Below are 21,414 nucleotides of genomic sequence, written 5' to 3'. Positions count from 1 at the left end.
ACAGTCTGATATTCAGCTGTGAAGATCATAGCAACTCATTGGAAGGATAGATGTCAATCCAAACATTTCAGGAATGCATTATTCTTGCCAAAATGTAAAATATAGTAACTTCCTCTGTGCTAAAATATGCAAGCCGTTGCTATTATTTAACATGAATAATGTTAAAAGGTTCTTGTTAAAATAAAATGTATATTCAGTACATTGCACTCTATACACAATGTAACAACACTGCATAGATTAAGCACACTGAGAATTTGAGATTCTAACTGCTGATGGGCAGCTAGCTCCAGCTACATGTACAACAAGTCTTTCTATTGAGCAATAACAGTACTGTTACTTTAAGATCCATATAATGATTATTATCAAGTTTTTAGAAGTTCAGAATCTGGGCTAGACCTCAAACAGTATCCTTCCTGTCATACAGTGCGTCACTAAATGTCTTCCTGCCCTTCTTGCCTGTGTATTCAATGTTTCTTAAGCATGTAACCTCAGAATTGCAGATTCATTTGCAAATTTAACCTGCAAACAATATGAAAAGTTTCCAAACTCATTTTTTGCAGACTGTAATTGCAATCTAAGATGCCATTTATCATGTTATCATAGAATCATGCTGTTCCAGGCATCCCAGGTTTACCAACTGTATCATCAGTAATATCCAAGTAGCTCTTGTGAGTTTCCAGGTATAAAAACTGTGTTGAATCCATCAAAAAACATTAAAGTATCGTGGACCTCATCTTCTGTCACATCTAGCCCACAGTTTAGTTATATCTCAGGCCATGGTGCGATCCTTGCTTCTGACTTTGTCTTTAGTGTGTTATGACTCAGGGTCTTGTGTGTCGCGCAGCAGGTTGACCCGATGCTCACGCCAGAAGAACGACAGCTCAACAAAATGCAAAACCATGGCTACGAAAACCCCACCTACAAATTCTTTGAACAGATGAACTGAAGCGTCGGGGCAGCCAGCAAGTCATGCCTGACCACACGTTGCGTCCCTCGACTCCTCCCAACAGTGATGTCCCAGCTACACTCCCTATGTTGGATTTATGATATGTCGCAAATGTAAAGTAACTGAATAAGTACGGGGGTACATCCCAAACCCACTGTAAATGACCCGACAACAACCAATCATCCGATTCATCACCTATAATGTAATACTCCTTTGGCTTAGAGTCTGAGGATGTTTCTTTGCATTAGCAGTGTCACAACATTTCATAATCCTAAAACCATTCACCTCCTCCCAGTGGCATGACTTGACCTACTGCTCTTCGTGAGAAGCTGAATTTGAACGGTGCATAATGCTTTATAGTATTTATTTTCAGTAGTAGTGTCTCTGTTCAGATTGTACCACAGTTAGATGTGATGTATCTGTGTAGATGAGTGTGAGTGACAGCTGAGTTTAAACATGGCATAAATCCCAATTTAAGTAAGAGTTAGTGATAAAAACAAAAACATTTCCAGTGTATTCTTAAACTAAACTTACCTCCATGAGCTACTGTTTCATCGCACAGTGCAAAGCACGACTACATTAGGCAAGAATGGGGAGGTGTTAACTTTGAATGTGTCAGACATTAGGCTTTGATTGGAAACACAGAAATAGGCCACACTAATCGATACAGAGCTATGTGCTGGTGGTACAAAAGAAAAATGTTTTTTTTTAAAAAACAACAAAAAAAACACACCAAATATTTAATTTAGCTTATTTAGTCAGTGAATGAGTTTGTTTTATTTGTTCTGCTATCTAAAGAACTGTAAAACAGAATAATCAGAAGTCCGTTATTTTGATGAAAGCATGACAACTTGGTGTATGATGCTGCAGTATTTATTTGTGTTGTTCCTGTCATTGCTTTTGAAAAGTCGGAAATGTCACAGTTCAAAATGGACACTGTAAATAACGTAAGAAGTACATACTGCTAGATGTAGACATTTCTATGATTAATTTGCATTGATGTAATGGAATAATACATAAAAATAGTACATTGTGCTGTTATGAGAAGGAGAAACATTTTCCTAACATGGCTGATTGAAAACGGACTGTTGTAAAAACCAGCACAAGACAACGACACAGCAACTACTTTCTGAATGTATTTAAGGTAGATGTTGAGGCTCCATCTTCTTTTCGGTACTGCATCATTCCCTTAGAAAACCTTAGCAGGAGTAGTTAACTTCAGCACCTCCAACAGACTACATGCCTGATGCCCTTTCTCATCACCTTGTGTAGCAGCCTGTTCATCGTCACATCTTTTGGCAGGTTTGAATTAGAGCGGTTAGACGTATCGTACCGCACAGAGCAGTGAGTGGAAAGAGGGCACAGCTATAGTAATGTGAAGTGTCAGCGTGTGCAGTAACTCCCAAAAAACTGACCACACTCTGGCATGATAGTCGTACTGTTTAACACCTTTGAACACTACAACATTTGAGCGTTAGTAATCTAGTATAGACGCTGTACTTAAGTTCCTATCATCATCAAGAAGCTTTTCACTAAATGATTCATGGTAGTTTGTCATATTTATGAACAACATACTACACCATATAGGTACTACAAAGAGGGACTGTCCCCCCTTTTTTTCTGATTAATTGTTAAGTGCTTAGTGTATCGATTTGATTTCATTTAGCAACATCGTGTCACATCGTCTAGGTTAAAAAGGTCACGTTGTGGGATGTTGCTTTTGATTCATCAGTCTTTAACTATGTGCAACATAGTGCAGAAAATCAGTACCAAAATCAGGTTATAGTTTGTTTATTTCTGGGTGACATTTACTGTAAAAACAAAAAACAAAGACAGCAAGAAAGAAAAGCGGCTTTTGTTCACTGTAACGAGCGTTAGATTTGTTTTTGTGTGAAGCTTGTTTTGAAATAAGCGAGAGATTTTGACTATTGGACTATCCAATCTTCTGTTTCTTCTTGTTAGGTGCGTTCATTGCAGGTTGCGGTCGTGTTATGACAGGTAAAGAGAAGTCATAGCTCCTGTATAATTTGTACAGCTACGTTAGTGAATGAAAACATTGTACGTTCGCAGTTTAAGTCAGTTGATCTTGTAATGATACTACTGAAACCATAGATGAGAATAAGCTTGCCTGTGTTTCCCAAACCACTGAAGGTTTCCTACCAGCATTTAGCAGACTTAGAACGGTGTATACTGTAGTTACTCAAATCACATTTGTACTTATGTCCTCTGTCGAATTCTAGACTTCTTTGTTGGTCTGTCCCCCTTACTTCCCAATGAACTATAAACAATGTTATTGAAATTTTAATTGCTGCATTATTGCCTTTTACAATGCTGTGTTTTGGATGTAATGATTCTGTATTTTTTATTTGTATGTAATAATCATTTGGATCAAGGGTCGTGCTTTTCACGTGTAATTTTAGAAGCTTGGACAAGAAACACTGACAAGTAAATGTGAACTACAGACAGACACATTGCCTCTGCCTAATTGACAAGGGGTGGCACTAAGCACAAGATGAGCCAAATTGATCTAATTGCGTACAGATTGCTAAATGTTAGACACCGATCCCGTCTGTCTGGATTCAATTATACTGCAGAATTTTAGGGGTGTTGATAGTAATGTTGGTCTTCATTTTCATTAAGAGTTTTAACCAAAGACATGATCCATAAATAATGAGACAGATCATCAAATTTGGCAAACTGTTTTCCTGTGTAACTGTACTGCAAGCAATCTGACAAACTGAAACTGGTGAAGCTAATTAACAGTCTAATAAAAATGAGTGACCCATAAAATATTGTCTGTGCTTTTTAAATGTACTTACATGCGTGTTTCTCTGTCTATACAATGTACCAGGGGTGTCAAACAGATGGCCTACAGGCTTGATGGCTCTGAAAACGGTGAAAATGTAAGAAAAAATGGTGGATTTTTCATTGTGTTTTGCACCAGGAAGCATTGTAAAGCATGGCTTTAATGACAAATCACACCATGAGAGCTGTCCAAAGACATTACTTATGGCACAGCCTACCACACTGAGCTAAGATCAGCGATGATGCATTTCTTTGGTTAACTACATTAACATTTCTTTGTAATCTGGGTCTTCATCATCTTTTATGTGAAAAGATCTTACTCACACTAAAGAGAGGGACATATACATGTCAGTTTTATATGCAGTGCTTATGCTGGTCCAGCACAAAAGCACAACAGTAGTGAGTTAGAAATAGACACCACTCCTCTTTACCACAATCGCATAAAAGGAAATTCACTGTCATGCTCCTCACAGAGGCAAAATGAATATTGAATATTGATCAAGTTGTAACTTGTGCAATACAACCTATGATGTAAAAGCCACAGTCAAAGGGGGGAAATCTGACTTACTCACACTGGAAAATTAGTTTCTTTTCTTTTTTTCTACTACTGGCTCATTTTTCTTGGGAAAGAGAAACCTAACGTGATCTCAGTTTACACTGTTTCTTTTGCTAATTAACAGTATGTTAGTTTCATTAGTGAATTGCCTGTTTATCTTAACTTAAAGGTGCAATTTGTCAGCAGCTGTGTATGTGAATTCAAAGTCCTGCTCATTTGTGTGCCACGCATTGATGTAATATTTGGTAGTAAGACTTTGTGCATGATAAAAATCTTAACCAATGTTAAGATAAGGTTTTCTCTCAGCTTTCAGTATGGAGTTTCAGTGACTCCTAAAGCCACACTGTCACTTCTGTGAAGCCAAAATTGCAGTTCACTTCCTTTGTCAGGAAAAGCTACTATGATACCATCATTTCTTTAACCTCTAAAAACAAAACTGTTTCAACAAATACACTTGAGCTCAGCTTTAAATGACTTCTGTATGAGGTGTCAGAGTGGAAAACTTTTCACTTGCATTGCAGTTCTAGACATATACAGTACATACAGTACTAATTACCCATTCATTCTAATGGGTATTTAGTACGTTAGTAGCTTACTGGTATTTTCCTTTGAAATGAATGTCATGCAATGAGTAATGCTATACTGTAACTGCGCTGCGTGTGTTTTTCTTTTTTTTATGCCTGCTTTTTTTTTTCTTTTTTTTTTAATTAATTTTAAAGTTGCCTTGACACAGTTCTCAAGTAGCTATTCACCTGAGAGTCACCAGCGTGGGCAGGTCTCACATTTCCTTCACCCACAAATTACAAAGAAGTGTCAAGCCCCAGCCCCTGTCTTTACACAGGTTCACTTCTTCCAAACCACAACACTGACGGGTAGTCCTGCTTACCCAGATTACTGTGAAAACTCTGTGTGGCTGTACAGTGACAGTTTGCCATTGATGCTTCCAACACACATAACTCATCTTGGTAGTGGTTCCTCTGAAGTCAACTGCTCACATACCGCTACTGTGGTAATGTACGACAACTCATATTAAACCAGACTTTAATCAAGTTGCATTCTGAGTGTGCTTTTTGTTTAGTTCAGTAACACTTTGATTCATTCAACAAAACAACAACATGAAACTCCTTAAAATGCAGAGATTAAAAGCCTCCGTAGGTGGATCAAAGATTTTACTGCATGAAATGTGCATTTGAGCAAATAAAAGATAAATGTCATTTTCATCATATGACACGTGGGTGGTGGATGCACTAATGTGGAATGTGCAGATGAGCACAAGTACCCCACACAGTTAGACACCTCGGTGAGTCAGCAGTGATGATGGGTAAATGTCTGATGGTGATTGTCAACTGACGACGGGTGGGACAGCAGGTGTTGTGGAGTGGGGTGTTAGGGGGGCCTGAGAGTCTTGAGATTACTGGTAGGTGAAGCCCTTTGCATCAGCTCTGGCTTTTTCTTCCTATATAATGCAAGGTGACATTTAAGCATTGGTAAATTGCTAATTTGACTGAGAGGAATCGATGAGATCAGACTGTCCAGTGGTTTGAGCAACATTTGACAATAACTGCACAAACAAGGGTATGAACAATAGCCCTCAAATGTCACCGCCTTTATTTGTAAGCATGCACACAGCACGATACCTATACGTGATTAAGTTATCATGAATGGTCAGATATGGTATATTACATCGTGGAATTGTAACGTATGGCAGTAATGCACTAATAACTGCAAGAAAACCTGTTAAATTTTAAAAAAAAGGTAAGCTGAAAAAAAAACCCACACAAAATGACAGTTTCTAGTTTTTTCCCTTCTTAATGCAACAACCTGTCAAACCTGTGATCACAGCCATTACAGGAAACCACCTTGTGGTTCACACTTTATGCATGTCCCTTTATCATATAGGTGAGAAGCATGTATGACGAATACTACTTAATCTTAAGTGCTTTATATTTGGAATTAAGTTCCATGTAAATGATGACCTCTTGAAAATTATTGGGAAAAGCAGTTTGCGCACTGTATTCACCACATAGGAAATGTTCACATTCACAAAACATGCTGCCAATGGCAAAATGGATGAAAAAAAAAACAAAAAAAACCCCCAAAGTTAACTTAAAATTCTCTAAGATCATGCATGATCGTGCATGTGCATGTGGAGAAACAAAATCACTTTTTACGTGTCGCTTTTTTAATTTTGCAACTCTGAACAGAGTCAAGTGGGGGGTTTTAATATGCTATTCATTTCTTTTTTGTCTTAATATGCAAACAGAAACCTTGCAGAGAAAAAAAATTCTAGAGCAAGATCTTATCTCTGCTTAAAACAAACTACTCACCACAAACCAAAATATAGCATACGATGCAACACATTAGGTGGTGTTTATTGTAATATATAAGACGCAGTAATCATGTCAATTTATATCCCTCATGACAACTGGACATAGCAAGAACAATAAGGGCAGGAACAGAGTTCTTTATAGTAACTTAAGAGCCATGCACAACGAGGGTAAATGATATCCATTCAGTACGATTTGCAATTTATTAATACAACAGAAATAGCAAATGATAGCAATAGCATTATGATTCCTCTACGAGACTTAAGTTAAAAAATCTATATAAAAACAGCTTGATTTATACAGCTTATATGAGACAATTAGGATTCTTTGGTAGGTTTTAAAAATACAGTGCACAATGGGAAAAATCTGATCCATGTGTTTCTAAATAAATGTTATTGACAAGGTCAGTAATTCATTCAGCATGTAATCAAAGATTGGTTCTGAAGGTGTTGACGTAAATATGAAATGCGTGTAGTTATAATAAGCTGATAGTAAAATAAAAGTAATGCAGTTTTTACTGTGTAATATAACATGTTAGATTTACTTTAAACAGTAGGTCGAACACAGTGTTGTTGTTGTTTTCTGCATTTCCAAGAGCAACTTCCTGAATGTAAAGAAAATACAGAAAAAAAGTTTCCTGCTGAGGTTTTTACCTCAAGTGGTGTTATGGAGCTGTTTTTCAACAAATGGGCACTTCCCTTGCTTGTCTTGGGTGTGTGTATTAGTACATGAAGGCCAGTGAGGCCTTGCTAGTTCCCGCACATGCCTTTTCTAATATTTCACTGAAAACAGGTGGTAGAAACATACTGACATATGCAGAAATGTGCTAAATCTGTTTCCTAGTAAACAGAGCATTAACAATTTGATTTGAAAAAGAAGGTGCACTCTAAGTTCTATAGTTTTACATGCAAGGACATAATTAAAAAAGCCTACAACCTCAGACAAACAAGACAAAAACACATGAACTATAACGCTGTGCCACCATTTATTTAAAAAAAAAAATCAGAATCAGTGAATCAACAACGGAGAACACTTTGTGATTCACTAGCGTGCAGAACCATCTTTAGCTAGTATAACTAAAGATATAATGATTTTGTCTCTTGCATAATAGTGGAGAAATTCTGACCACTCTTTTTTACAACTTTGCTTCAATTTATTGTGGTTTGCGGGAAATTGTTTGCGCACAACTACCTTAAGGTCCCACCGCAGCATTTCAGTTGGGTTGAGGCCGGGTTTTTAACTGGGCTATTGCAACACCTTGATTCTTTTCTTTTTCTGGCATCCTGTTTTAGGTTTGCTGCTGTGCTTGGGATCTTTGTCCTGTTGCATGACCCCATTTCAGCCAAGTTTTAGCTGTTGGACATACAACCTCATTTGTCTCTAGAATATATTGGTAAATACAGGAACACAGATGGCGGTTTGTAGAGCTTAGGCTATGCTGCCATGTTCTTTTAGAGAGAAGAAGATTTTTACCAGTTCCTGTTAATATCTTTAAAATTCAACATGCTAATTGAGGCATGTAGAGTCTCAGATGTAGCTCTTGGCGTTTTGCAGTTTCTCTGAGAAATAGATGCTCTGATTTTGAGGTGAAATTGCTGGGCGTCCACATGTCATATCTTGAATGTTTTCCACTTATGAATAATCATTCTTACTGTAGAATAATGGACTTCAGATTGTTTGGAAACTGTCTCATCAATCTTCCCAGACTGACAGACAACAACAATTGCTTGTGTTATAACATACCTGATCTTTCCTTCTTGGCATTGTGTTAATGTACATCTGAATGCTCCATAGCTGCCAAAAGTCTTGTTTTTGTAGAGATGCTTAAACTCGCTGATGATCAGCTAACTGGGTGCATTTGATTAGCACCAACTGGTTGCTACTTGCTCTCTTAATTTCTATGGAAGTAGCACCAGTTTAGTATGAACTTTACACATAGCTTCTGTATTTTGGCTTCTGTATTAACTGTGTTGTTGTAAAAATGGGCTTCTATTGAAATAATTTTAGAATCTGGTAAGGACCAGATGATTTTATATTGCATTCTGAAATGTAAAACCTTAGCAATGAAAGTTGTACTACTTTCTTTTTTCATGACTGTATAACGCTTTAAAAATGTCTTTGCAAATGTTCTTGCACTTTGTAAACATCAAGTATATACACTACATTTTAGTAAGCATTACTCAATTAAGAACTGAAATACTTACATGAAACTGTTTAAACTTTAGTCATCCACAAATGGCTTGTTACTGGAACCGAGTCTATGTAATGCTAGCTAGCAAGTTAGCCAAAGAGAACCATTATTCTGTGTGCAATGGAGTATTAGATATGTCATTAACATGACATTTTATTGTGCTTGTAGTTTCAGTTAAAGTAAACATGGCAGTCAACAGTAAAACCAAAGAAATCATTTCACTAGGCAAAGCAAAAATTAATATAATTCATGCAAAAAGGTGTTTTCAGGCTTTTGACCACACACAATAGTATTTTACCATGTTCTCTTTTAACAGTTTTTGCATGTTGACTCAAACTAAAAGCTATTTTATAGAGCTTCTACAATATTACATAAGTTTAGACAACACTGGTTTACAAGTAATACTACTGACAGCCTCAGAAATACTGATACTTGCTTTCCAGTTGTAGTTTATGTGCTACCATGCTGCTGAAATGAACACTACATAAAGTCCTAGCTCTATGTTGTACATATGTTTTGTTTCAATTTGTACCCATGATTGTTTGTCTTTTACACTTGCAGCATGTTCAATTGTGCAAAAATAGTCTACTGTCTTTCTTCTGTACCAACCATGACAGCATACCTCATGTTGTTTTGTCACCCTGTCACTGTCACTGTGTGTGTACCTGGTGTGTGTGTATGTGTCCACACATGCGTGTACACAAAGAAAGGTTCCATTATAGCCGGAACTATCTTGAAGGTGGTAAAACCACTTTGTGAAATAAATAACACTGGTCATCTTATTACACTGGCGTACTATATTGGTAAACCAAGGATCATTAAATTTATGTGGAAATAAAGGTAATACCAACCACCTAAGTAAATATTGCGGCAGACCAAGGTAACCCCCTCTTGACAACGGCACTCCTGAAAAGCATCTGCCTGCCTAAACATCACACCTTCCTTCAGTTGAACAGTTTAAGGAAGTTAAAATAAGAGCCAAAGATCTTGAATCAGCCTTGAATCTCCCCAGATTTTGACCAAATGAGCATCCACAATGCACATCATGCCTGAGTGGGTCACAGCTCTTTGAACAGCAGGACTCTAATACAAATATTCGAGAACAAGCTTTAATGCAGTTTTTGATCATTCTGCCCTCCTAACCGCTCGGCAGTTACTGTTTTCACTTTGTGAGTCTTGCCTCTGTGTGTGTGTGTGTGTGTGTACGTATCTTTGTTTGTGTAATAATGGCAAAATGTGGCCCGCCCACATTCACAGACAGACACACGCCCACGTTCTCAATAATCTGTCGGGCATTTGTAACTGCAATTAAATTTGTAAATGCAACTATTTCTAATGACGAGTGTGGTTCACACGGTGGTCTCTAATCATTTTTAGGTGGAAAATGCTCATCTGTGCTGATCTGCATGAAGAGCCCAAATTACACTGTATAACAAGAATTCTTTAAAAAGATGGCACATCTGCATGTTTTTTCTATCACATGATGTCTCCCCCTGAGCTGAATAAAAAATGTAAAGAAACAACCTTCAAGTTTTACAAATGTAGCAGAAAACAAAATAACTAGCTTGATAATTAAAGCTAATTTAGGAATATGGCAAAACAAAAAGTTAAATGCAAGTAAAGGCACAGAGTATATTCAACCATCACGGGCTGACAAACTGACCAGCTCGCTACAGTTGGCCTATTTTTACAGGTTGTCACGCCAACATCTGACATATCGAAAGGCCAAAGCAGATATTTCTATTTTCAGAGCGCAGCTTTTAGTAAAGCTCGGCCCTACATATCAGTACCACTGGGCTTTGGTCTGTATGTTTCCTGTCACAGATGACTGTCTTTGAAGTGGTTTTTGTCTCAGCAGAGAACAGTCTATTAATGTAGTGACCAGCAAATGAAGTAGGAGGAGAGGAAATCATGTACAACATGTACAGGTATGCAACATTACCATTCAACCACTGTCCTCATTTTTCTCTCTCATTTTCAAAAAAGTTTCATTGTTAATTTGGTTTGGTTTGTGTTTTGTATTCGACAACAATAGCTGTATGATGCTTATACAAGAAGCAGAAATTATTCCTTATCAAAACTTCCTCCATGGTTTGAGCAAAGCAAAATTTAACAAAGAACTGGTTTAGTTAACAGAAAGTCCCCATCTTTAATCACAAAAGGCAAGCCTTTTAGCACTGTAATCAGTGCACCAATCAGAGAGAGCTAACATGAAGAGGAGGGACTGAAGAGACAAAAGAGGAAACCACCCTGGCCCACAGTATAACCTGTGCCCTGACAGACATGTCACTTTAGAAGTCGCTTCACAGTCATGATGCGAGGTAGCTCATCGTTCGCCTTGGAGAATATTCACTAAACATCTGGTAAGTGCCTCATTCATGCAGCTTGTTGCTTCTTAGGTTTCCAACACTTGAAACCACAAGAAGATGCACCTCAACATTTCTCATCTTTGCTCTTTTTAACTGTCTAATCTTTGATCTACTGTAAACACAACGTAGCACTGTGCTACTGATATGTTGCCCGTTGAGGGTTTTATAAATTGGGTTTCAACTCTAGTGCTTTACGTGTGAGCTCTGGAAGGGTTTACTTTAACTACTTCTCTTGTCAAATGTGTAAGTCTTTACATTGACATTGATTATACTTTTACTAAAAGGAGATCAAACCCCTGCTAACTATGGCACAACTCAGGTCTACATTGATCCGAGCAGCTGCAGTGGGAACAATATATTATACCAGGCAGTTTATGACAAATAAACAGTTAGATTAAGACAAATAGATTTAAACCAGGTTAGCGTGAACATTGGGCACAGTGTAAAATAACATTTATAGGCCAGCAGCTTCCAGGAGAGCACCTCTATATGCACTACAGTGAACAATCATAAATTATAAAGTACTATTGGAATTATATAAATGTCACCAGAAAGCCAGCACAGTATTTGAAAACACATTCTAATCACAGTTAAAACGAAAGTGCATGAATTGGCACATAATGCACTCTGAAAGACATCAATAATCCTGAAAGGCCTTTGCAAGTGAGACAAGAACACCAATATACAGATCAAAGATTTGTTTATGACACATTTCACCAAAAGCTACTTGGACTTAAAATAATGTTGTTAATTACATTTTTTTTTTTTTTTTTTTTAATGATTATAAATACATCGTGCAATGTTAGTCTGCTTAATTATATCGTCGTCACCACTGTGACAACTAAAACGCCAAATATATAACTATGTTTTAATAATAACATTGTCTTTTATTATCATTATTGGCGCTGTTTTAAGGTAAATGCAGGTCAATTAAAATGACTATGTGGAAAATGGCGAAATTGTACACCAGCAATTTTCATTGTTCTGAAAAGAAAGTTATTTTATATGTAGCTTTGCAAAATCAAAGCACTATATGCGCACATACTTTATATATCTGTGTATTTGAAGCAGTAAATGTCCTAGTGGGAAATACGGGTCAACGGACTTTATATTCATCTATGCGGATGATACGCTTCACTAAACTGACATAAGCTTGATTTGCACACTAATTTCCCTACGGCGTGCTTTCGACACTGTTTATTTAGAAATACACCTTTAATTATTGTCTTGACTGTTTTTTTAAAAAAAACTGATAAATGCATGCTCAGATGAAACCTCAAGCTTGCCTTCGAACCCAAGTACACAGAAAAACTAAGTAACTTTGTACTTTCGATAATGGCCTTGCGCCACTGTCACTTTCACTCTCACTGCTCCATGCTATACCACTTACCTACATATGAGACACAGCCAAATAATTGACAAACATAAAATCTACAAATAATTTGAGATGAATTAAAGCAAGCTAAAATGCTTTTAAAAGGCTTTAAAAGATTAAATCGCTTATGTAAAATATTTTCGTGACTTTTTACGCAAGACAAAAGATTTTGATTGGTGCATCATTTATGCACATATTTTTTTAAATTCCAGTAATGAGACAAGTAAATGTCATTTTGTTTCACATTTACTTTTCATTTACAGTCACCATCGAGGTACGGGTATGGGTTTGCAATTGCGCAAAAAAAGACAACAAAAAAAACTTTCTGAAATAGCTCACAGTACTTGTGACCTCTGCTTCAGAAACCGACCGCACACTGTATAATCATAAAGGTTCATTATAGACTTCAGACGGTGTGAAGATGACAAACTCTCAGGCATCCGGTAGTTTTAGCGTACAGCCACAGCCTCTTCATCCATGTATTCTCAATATTAATGTTAAATTCCAAAAAAATACTTACATATTTACATATTCCACCCCTGCAATATCTTGCATCTGATGTTTATTGTACTCAAATATGGTCTTATTGTTGTTGATGTTCAAACTTTTTACTCATGTTTACGCGTGTACAGTCATTAGTCATGGTTTCATATACTGTTAGGGCTTTGTGGCTTTAGAGTGTGTATGTGAACTCTGAATATCAAAGCTTTCACATAAGAGTACATTTCCACACAGCAGCCAGGCATTCAAACATGATAACAGACACAGTAGTGATTGAGGAAAGTTTTCTTGCAAATATGACTCTACAAAAATATACAGAATTTTTTAAAGAATACTTTTAAAAAACAGTTTTGAAAAGTACCTGAAAATGAAATTGAGTTAGACCGGTTCTTTATAATTACACAAATAATAAATATCTTTGTAATAATTATGTTGGGTACATTCTGCCCCCTCAGCTTTCACTATAGGTAATGCTCTTTGGAAAGGGTGGAAAAAAACAGTACAAACCACAGAGAGGTATATCTGTTAATCACAAGCCAATCCGTGCTGCTGTTTTTCAATCTGATTTTCCAACATACAATTTAGCATTTCTAGAAATGTCACATAGCAATGTGGCAAATAGATGGAACAAACTTTCAGACAGAGTGGGCATAATCTGATGGGATATCTCTTTTGGTTTTGGTTTTCTCTTCTCAGACTTTTGATTATACATCTACAACTTCAGACATGATCAGAATCAACAACACCCAATACTTCCACTTCCTGGAGCAGGCTGATGCCTTACGCCGCTCAGGGTCACTCTGTGATGCTATAATTTCGGTAAAGAGTCAAACTTTCAGGGCTCATCGTCTAGTACTAGCCTGTGCTAGCAGAGTTTTAGCACAGCAGCTAGCCCACGGAGACATAGACAGCCCTGTACGCTGCACTCTAGAGTATTTTTCACCTCACACCTTCCAGCAAGTTCTGGATTTCACCTACACGCAAACTCTTGAGGTCTCTGTGAATGATCTGCACCTACTGTTAGAAGCTGCACAACTGCTGGAGATGCAGCCACTGGAGGATCAATGCAGGAAGCAGCTGGACACTCTTGACTGCAAGGCAGAAAAGCAGGAAAAAAGAGACAAAACCACTGATGTCAAAGTAGAAAAGGAGACTCCAGAGGGACAAGATCAACATCCAAACGCAAGTCCATTTCATGAGGATAAACTGCTTAAGAGGTCCTTCCCTGGGAATGAGGCAAGCACTGCTTTGGAAAACCTTTCACCCTCTACTCCTACTAAGACCCACAGCAGTCCATCACCCCCAAGAAAGAAGGCCAAACTCTCCCCTATTTCAGAACCAATTCACAGCAGAAACAGTGCTGTTGCCAAGCCTGCCAGTAGCAATTCCTCTTTCTCTTATCCGTGGACTTTCTCTACAAACATGTGGGACTCTGTGAGCACCTTGAGGCGGATAGCAGAAAACTATCCAAGCTTACTTGCAGCTCATCCTCTTCAGTCACCCAACCAGTCCTCTATACCCTACCCATACTCTCTCTCCAGTCCCCAAATGTTCCCCCTACTAAGTTCTCATTTTCAAACCCCAGGTCAGAACCCCGTAATGGGCTACTCAGGCTTCCACCCCCGCTATGCACAAAACATTTACGCTGGTCCGACTCGAATGGGAAACATAATCAAACAGAGCCTTTTAAAAAGAAAAAGATCGAGCCAGAAAGCATTTCCTGGGACTGTTCAACCTGGTGAAGCAAGGTAAGACACAGTTCGGACATGATTTTGGAAACTTGTTTTTTCTTTTCTTTCCTATTCATTATCTCCAAATTTTTCCTCTAATAGAGTAATGTAGAATCCCCCGATTTGCTCAATTGTTCCTTTGCGACAGCTACCACACCTGACTCACTGCTTTTTGGGTAGATATGTGTTAACAAGCCTCCTGCATTTTCCAGCTACATCGGTTTCACCCATTAACCCTTCCTTGCCAGTCCAGGTCTGTGAAATTCTTTTTTGAGAAGCTATCATCCTAGCTTCCACTTCGCAAAAGGGCTAAAAAAAAGATACATTTATAAATGTTCATATATCTATATATATCTATATCTATATCTATCTATCTATCTATCTATCTATCTATCTATCTATCTATCTACATATATATATATATATATATATACTATACTATATATATGTGTGTGTGTATATATATATATATATATATATATATATATATATATATATATATATATATATATATATATATATATATATATATATATATATATATATATATATATATATATATATATATATATATATATATATATATATATATATACACATATATATATACTATGTATACTCTTCCTTTATTGTAAGTTTCATTTATCATCATCACTGGCATTAACACAAAAAGTAATAACCCACTTCACCTTGTTTTTATGTGATAATTTAGCGTATACACATTGCGCAGTGTTCCTCTGAGCAAAACCAAATAGAACATAACGGGGAGCCCCCTAAATTTCTCCCCTCCTTTGCAAAATTCGAGAGTTTCCACATACTGAAATCTTCCTTTACTGTTTAGACTGGTCTACCTCTTTTCAGTTTTTTCTTTAGCATTGAGCATGTACTTATAAGTATATTGTGGTTGAAATTTGAGAGGAAGGAAGTTTTAAGTGTCTAAGGGACGTAATTTGTGATAACACATAAAGCAGTAAAACGTATGCAGACTGACTTTTTTCCATGTGCCATTTTGAAGGTGTGCCTTAGAAGTCGGCACACAGAAACCTTTTTTTTAAAAATATATTTGCGGTTTGTGACTTTGGGAGACAAATGAAGGTTTCCGTTTTAAATTAAAGGTATAATTAGTACATTTGTTTTTTTGCAACTGTTAATTTGTGTGTCCTCAGTTACCCCGAAGTGTCCAAAGCCAGCAGAGACAGAGGTCAAGAGTGCCAACACTGCAGTCTACACAATGAGCCGGTGCTGCGGGAGTCAGTCTCTACACAGTTAGGTAATGATATGAGAAACACAAAACACACGCTTTCGATAATCAAAACACACTGAAGCTACATTATTATTGTAAAAGTGATCATCCTGTGTAGAAATGATCATTTTAACAAGATAAAAGTAAAAAGTTCTTTTCATGACCCCTAACCTCTGCAGACTCCAGCTGTGTAGCAACGCAATGGAAAGTGATAAAGAGAGTTGTGGTTTTTGAAAGCAGGGTGCAGCAGGAGCAGTAGTGTGGTTACTAGATACAGCTAGATACATGCAGTACAGTATGTACTGCATCGCAACAGTGGTTTGTCCCATGCCAAAAAAGTCAAACATATTGATTTGTTATGTCGTTCTAATATTAATTTCATCCACACAAAAATTAGTTACACCATCTGTGTGTGTGCATGTTTGTGTGGGTGAGTGTGTGCACACCAAAGTGTACAATCAGCCTGATAAATATTTTATCAGATGGTGAATATCTTTGCTCAATGGAACATTATGATCATGCTTAAACAGATTAGGCAACAGTAAAACTGTGTCTTACCAGCAGCAGCATTTTAAATACAATTCAGAGTTTTCTTGCTGCTGCATAGAGTAAGGATAGCAGTAAAACCATCTTCATTAGTATTATTATTTTGTAAAAATTAACCAAGAAACACACATATTATTTCTAGATCTTTACAAAGCAGAGAGAGAAGTGTTCAAACCTTATATGAGGTTAGGTATTTTTTAGCAAGAAGTGATATATTGGACAGGAAATGCACTAATGACAACAGGTCTCAGTAGCTTGTGTTTAGAGTGGTAAGTGTTCGATTGTTGTGGTTTATTCTTTCAATTTCCCCTACTACAGTACACCCCCTTCTCCTCTCAGCATCCTGTCTAAAACTACGAGGCCCATGTTTTTACTTGATAGACCCTAAAAAATATAAGGTAGTGTAAAGCTTCAGTGGTGCTACCTTAACCTCAAAAATCGCACCTTTATAATTTTTAGAGGTGATGTGCGTGCATAGTGACAGGAAGGTAAGCTCATACCAACTGAATTTATTGTCTCGCAACAGGATGCTTAACAAAAATAGACGTGCCTCAGAAATGCAAGTGAAATGCTGTATGTCTAATGCTGTGTGACTAAAATCGGTTTTTAAAGGTCTGGCAAAAACTGTGGTTATTTATTTTGAAACAGCTGGTTGGGTTAGCAAGTCAGAGCAAGAGACTCTGTGAGCATGACTACTAATATCAGCTAAGGCGGGATTATCATTAACAGTTATCTGACAGTTATTTATCAAGAAATCGATTGACACACAATTTTGCAGAGCCAGCTGTGAGCCCGTTAGATCATCTTTTTTCGCAAGATACAAACATCCCAGCATTAATCGAGTTATTTTCAAAATTATTTTCAGATACATTTCCAGGCGATCCACTACCTGGTCGTTCAGCGTGGCAGCTCTACTATAGATTCAGCCATATTTATGCAATATCTTGTTGTCGTGTAGTTCCATTCCAGCTACCGATGCAAACAGCTTCCATCTGACAACATACAAGTTACAACAGAAAATGTCACCACAATATGCATACCAAGATCAGTTTTTTATTTTAAAATCTGATTGTTTTCAAAGGCAAAACCTGCACAGGATGTCGGTTCTGCGGACGAGGAGACGTTACACCGCATGAATCAGAGACCAGAGGAGACCACAGAGGAGAAAAACCCTATCAGTGCCAACATTGCCCTAAGAAGTTTAGTCTCAAACATCAGCTGGACACACACCACCGAGTACACACTGGTAAGCGCATCTCTTCAACAGCAGTGCATCAGCGTATCAGATTATTTACCATTTCTTTTCATACGGGAGCACAGATGTGAGAATTTTCTACTTCTAGTGCAACAGAGAGTCCTCTAGCTTGACACTGATGGACAATGATTACCCACAGTAATGACTAATAATTTAGAAAAAAAAAGAAATTAAATAAAATCTAGTCACAAGTGTTAACCTAGTTACAAAATTAAGTCAGATAAATCTGCCCAGTATGTATTTACCAACTCTGACTTTAAAAAGCATGTTTGAAAATAACAACAGCAATAAAGGTCTAACGTTGTTTAAGTCACTGGGACTTGGAAAGTCATATCAGAGACATGGCATGGCACGCTACAGCCAAATTAAGGAACTTATGAATAACTGTCACTGTTATATCATTTTTTAAGTATCCTCATTATAATAACTAAGAAGTTTTTGTGTTTTTCAGAGAGTGTCTGCTCTTTTTAAATGTACAACCGGGCCCATGTGCATTACTGCAGAACATCTTCGGAAGTAGAGAGTTTTCCACTCATTCTAATACTATGAAGCTAACCTTGCAGAATATGAAACTTGCAGACTTGAAACTTGCACGCAACTGAGAATCTAGTCAACAAAGGGCATTGTGTCTGTATTTAATTGCAAAGCAACACTATACATTGAGAAAATACTAAATAGTAAAGAAAATACATTTCCAAAACACACCATCCTTAAAGCTTTATTATTAAGATTACTTTGGAGACACTGACATTAGAAATATTCACCATGATGAATGTCTAGCATTTGCTCAGCATATTGGATTTTTGGGATTGTAGGATTCAGAAGCTTAAAGCAAAAGAAGACAATTTAAAAATGAATTGCACTGATGGAAAGGACATTAGTTTAAATTGAGGTCTGTTTAGCTACAGAAATGGTAATGAACATGAGTCGGTCTTTCAGATAGGCCAATGTGTTCTAGGATAGATCTGCTACATAATAACATCTTTTAAGAGCAATTTTGATGTCTCACATATCAACGAGTATCTGAAAGACTGAAACAAGACACTAAAAAAAGAAATTCCCAGGTATATTACTTCATAAATAAGTCACTTGTTTTTCAGGCATTCACACACTTAGATGTTTAAAAGCTCTTTGGAAAGGATTTTGTTTTAGAGTTTTATCACTACCTGTTAAACCATGTAGACTTTCTTATAAGCACAGATTTCGTCAGCACATTTTCTTAATATGAAAATGTAAGTTTTTTCTCTGAATGACTAAGCTGATATTTATCTATTTCATTTTGTGTTGCTTTGACCTACAATCAAATAGAAAAACCGACTTAGTGGAAAACAGATGCATGTGGTGCAAAGCTGGATGATTTGCATAAAAGTGCCCCAGTTTATGTTCACTCATTTAAGAAGTGTATCTGTTGAGAGCGAAAGAAAAATTGACCCAATAAACAGTTTTAGGATTTAACTAAATATTAAACATTGCATGTACAGCAGAATTTATGCCAACCAATAAAATTTACATTTGCAACCAGATTAGAACCAATTCAGTATCCAAATTGTGAGATGTGTTCTCACCGTCTATATTACAGTCTGTTGGTCATGACATTTAATAGTGATCAGGGGAAAAAAAACATTTTTACAGAAAATGATAATGGCACAGTAAAATTGACCTTTGACCTTACAGATATAGAATGTAATTTTACCCTAACAGACATTTGTACAAAATCTTTTATTTATCTGATGAATTCTTGAAGTAGGGCCAAAAAAGGTACTTTGAGAGTTCACTGTGTGAAACTGACTTTGACAATCAAATTCATCAGTTTGTTCTTGATAACAAGTGAATGTTTGCACAAATTATGAAAAAGGAAAAAAAAAATCCCTTGAGGCTTTCAAGGACGTATGCAGCCTACATAAATACAGACAACCCAAAAAAACATGACCCCACATACTACGTCTACTGCGCAGAGGCCCGCGGTAAATAGACTGTAAAACGCTGAAAATAAATATGTTTTAAACACCCTTTCTCAAGTGAGCGCTCCTCTCTTCCACCTCCTTTCTCTTCCTTCCTGTGCCCCCTACCCTGATCTTTCGTCTCTCTGCTTCAAGGCGAAAAACCATTCGAGTGTCGCCTCTGTGGTCAACGTTCACGGGACTACTCGGCCATGATCAAGCACCTGCGGACTCACGGCGGGGCCGCGCCATACCAGTGCACAGTGTGCCTGGAGTTCTGCAGCAGCCTGGTCGCCATGCAGAGACACATCAAGAGCCACGCAGTGCAAGACTTCCCCCCTGACTGGAGCATCAACAGCACCTACCTGTACATCTCCCACATCTGAGCTATGCCTCACAATCCAACTGCCTCTATCAACGCAAAGTTCTCAAGAGTGTAGCTGTAATGTGTACCTCTCAGCTATAGTCATTACATAGCCTACACACAGCTAAGCATCAATTATATTTCTAAAGGTAATATTTTTAAAAAAGTATGTATCCAAATCCAGAGGGCCATTAAACACTTACCCCTAAGTGAAATGCAGGATTACAAACTGGAGTGTAGCAGTAACTTGTATACAAACTGAAACTGTTCTGTATTCGCCGTCAAAACTACAGAACAGATCAATACAGCACTAATTTCCAGTGACATGTCAGAAAAAAGGTATTGAAAGTGTTTACCATGCATTAAAGCCACATCAACAGCTTATCCTCATCGAATGACGCAGGCATCTTCTCTCCGACTTTCATTATCACTTGACTGTCGTATAATCTTTGTGTGTGTGACTTAGGTTTACAGCACCCTCTTGAGGAGAACCACAGTAACATTATGACAAATTTCAACTGAAATATGCAACACAATGTCCAAATCTATCTTATTCTGGACAGAAAGAAAGGAGACTTATCCAGAAACAGTCAAGATGAGTTTAAGCTGTAGCAGTACTGCTGAGAGAACTGGCAGCAAAAATGTTAATATGACAAAAAAAAAAAACAAAAACAGGTTAAAGGAGGCTAAAATTTAGCAAAGATGACACCTGTCCTCTCATTAATAGTAACTAGTTAGATTATAATAAGAGTATTATCACAGAGCTTTTGCATCTATACCAAGCTTGATAGTGAGAATAGCCGGGCGCTTTCTTTTCTTTATTGGACGTGCTGTAGTAAAGGTCACTCAGAGGTAGGCTTGCCAACTGAAATACCTCCATAAAAGGTCCATACAAGTTTCGGGGTTGAAATTATTACATACATATTATGTATGTTTGCACACTGCTTCCTGGAATGAGTTTTCAGTGAAGCTCTTGGGTCTGTTTCCATCAAAATGTATTGGTTGATTTGTACAGCATTATCCTAAATGTGTATTAGCTGTGAAATAAATAAATAAACATTATTCATCTTTCACTCTAATTTTTTTTCATATATACATACAGATATTGAGGTAAATAAATGTAAAATGCAAAGCGAAAAATGTTTACATTACTTACACATAGCAAGTACCCTTATTTTTCACCTTGTTTTTAAATACATATATTGACGTAAATACATGTAGTTATAAAAATAAATGCAAAATGCTATATAATATATATATATATAT

At 37.1% G+C, this 21,414-nt stretch overlaps 2 protein-coding genes across 5 annotated transcripts in view; both read left to right on the top strand.

Annotated features, from left to right (window-relative positions):
• The window catches only part of aplp1 (amyloid beta (A4) precursor-like protein 1), a 34,549-nt gene extending 30,813 nt beyond the window's left edge, over positions 1-3,736 (top strand). For 2 of the 3 annotated variants that reach the window (XM_031739210.2, XM_039619629.1), the window contains exon 17: positions 845-3,736. In XM_031739210.2, coding sequence (XP_031595070.1) covers positions 845-946 — 102 coding nt within the window. In that variant the 3' untranslated portion in view covers positions 947-3,736. The remainder of the gene's footprint in view (positions 1-844) is intronic. The other variant, XM_031739211.2, reaches the window with a different exon arrangement.
• Positions 3,737-10,551: 6,815 nt separating this feature from the next.
• Positions 10,552-21,233, top strand: zbtb32 (zinc finger and BTB domain containing 32). Of its 2 annotated transcripts, none has more exons than XM_039620170.1 (5): positions 10,552-10,753; positions 13,767-14,818; positions 15,967-16,070; positions 17,671-17,835; positions 19,941-21,233. In XM_039620170.1, the coding sequence occupies exons 2-5, from the start codon at positions 13,797-13,799 to the stop codon at positions 20,168-20,170; spliced, it is 1,521 nt and encodes a 506-aa protein (XP_039476104.1). In that variant the 5' UTR covers positions 10,552-10,753; positions 13,767-13,796; the 3' UTR covers positions 20,171-21,233. The 2 variants fall into 2 exon arrangements, with proteins under 2 accessions (XP_039476104.1, XP_031595111.1); XM_031739251.2 differs by lacking the exon at positions 10,552-10,753 and adding an exon at positions 11,079-11,188 and having other exon boundaries at positions 19,941-21,232.
• Positions 21,234-21,414: the final 181 nt, after the last annotated feature.

The sequence above is a fragment of the Oreochromis aureus genome, linkage group 11 (assembly GCF_013358895.1).
Source record: "Oreochromis aureus strain Israel breed Guangdong linkage group 11, ZZ_aureus, whole genome shotgun sequence".
Lineage (NCBI taxonomy): Eukaryota > Metazoa > Chordata > Actinopteri > Cichliformes > Cichlidae > Oreochromis > Oreochromis aureus.
This window is presented reverse-complemented; position numbering and strand designations above follow the sequence as displayed.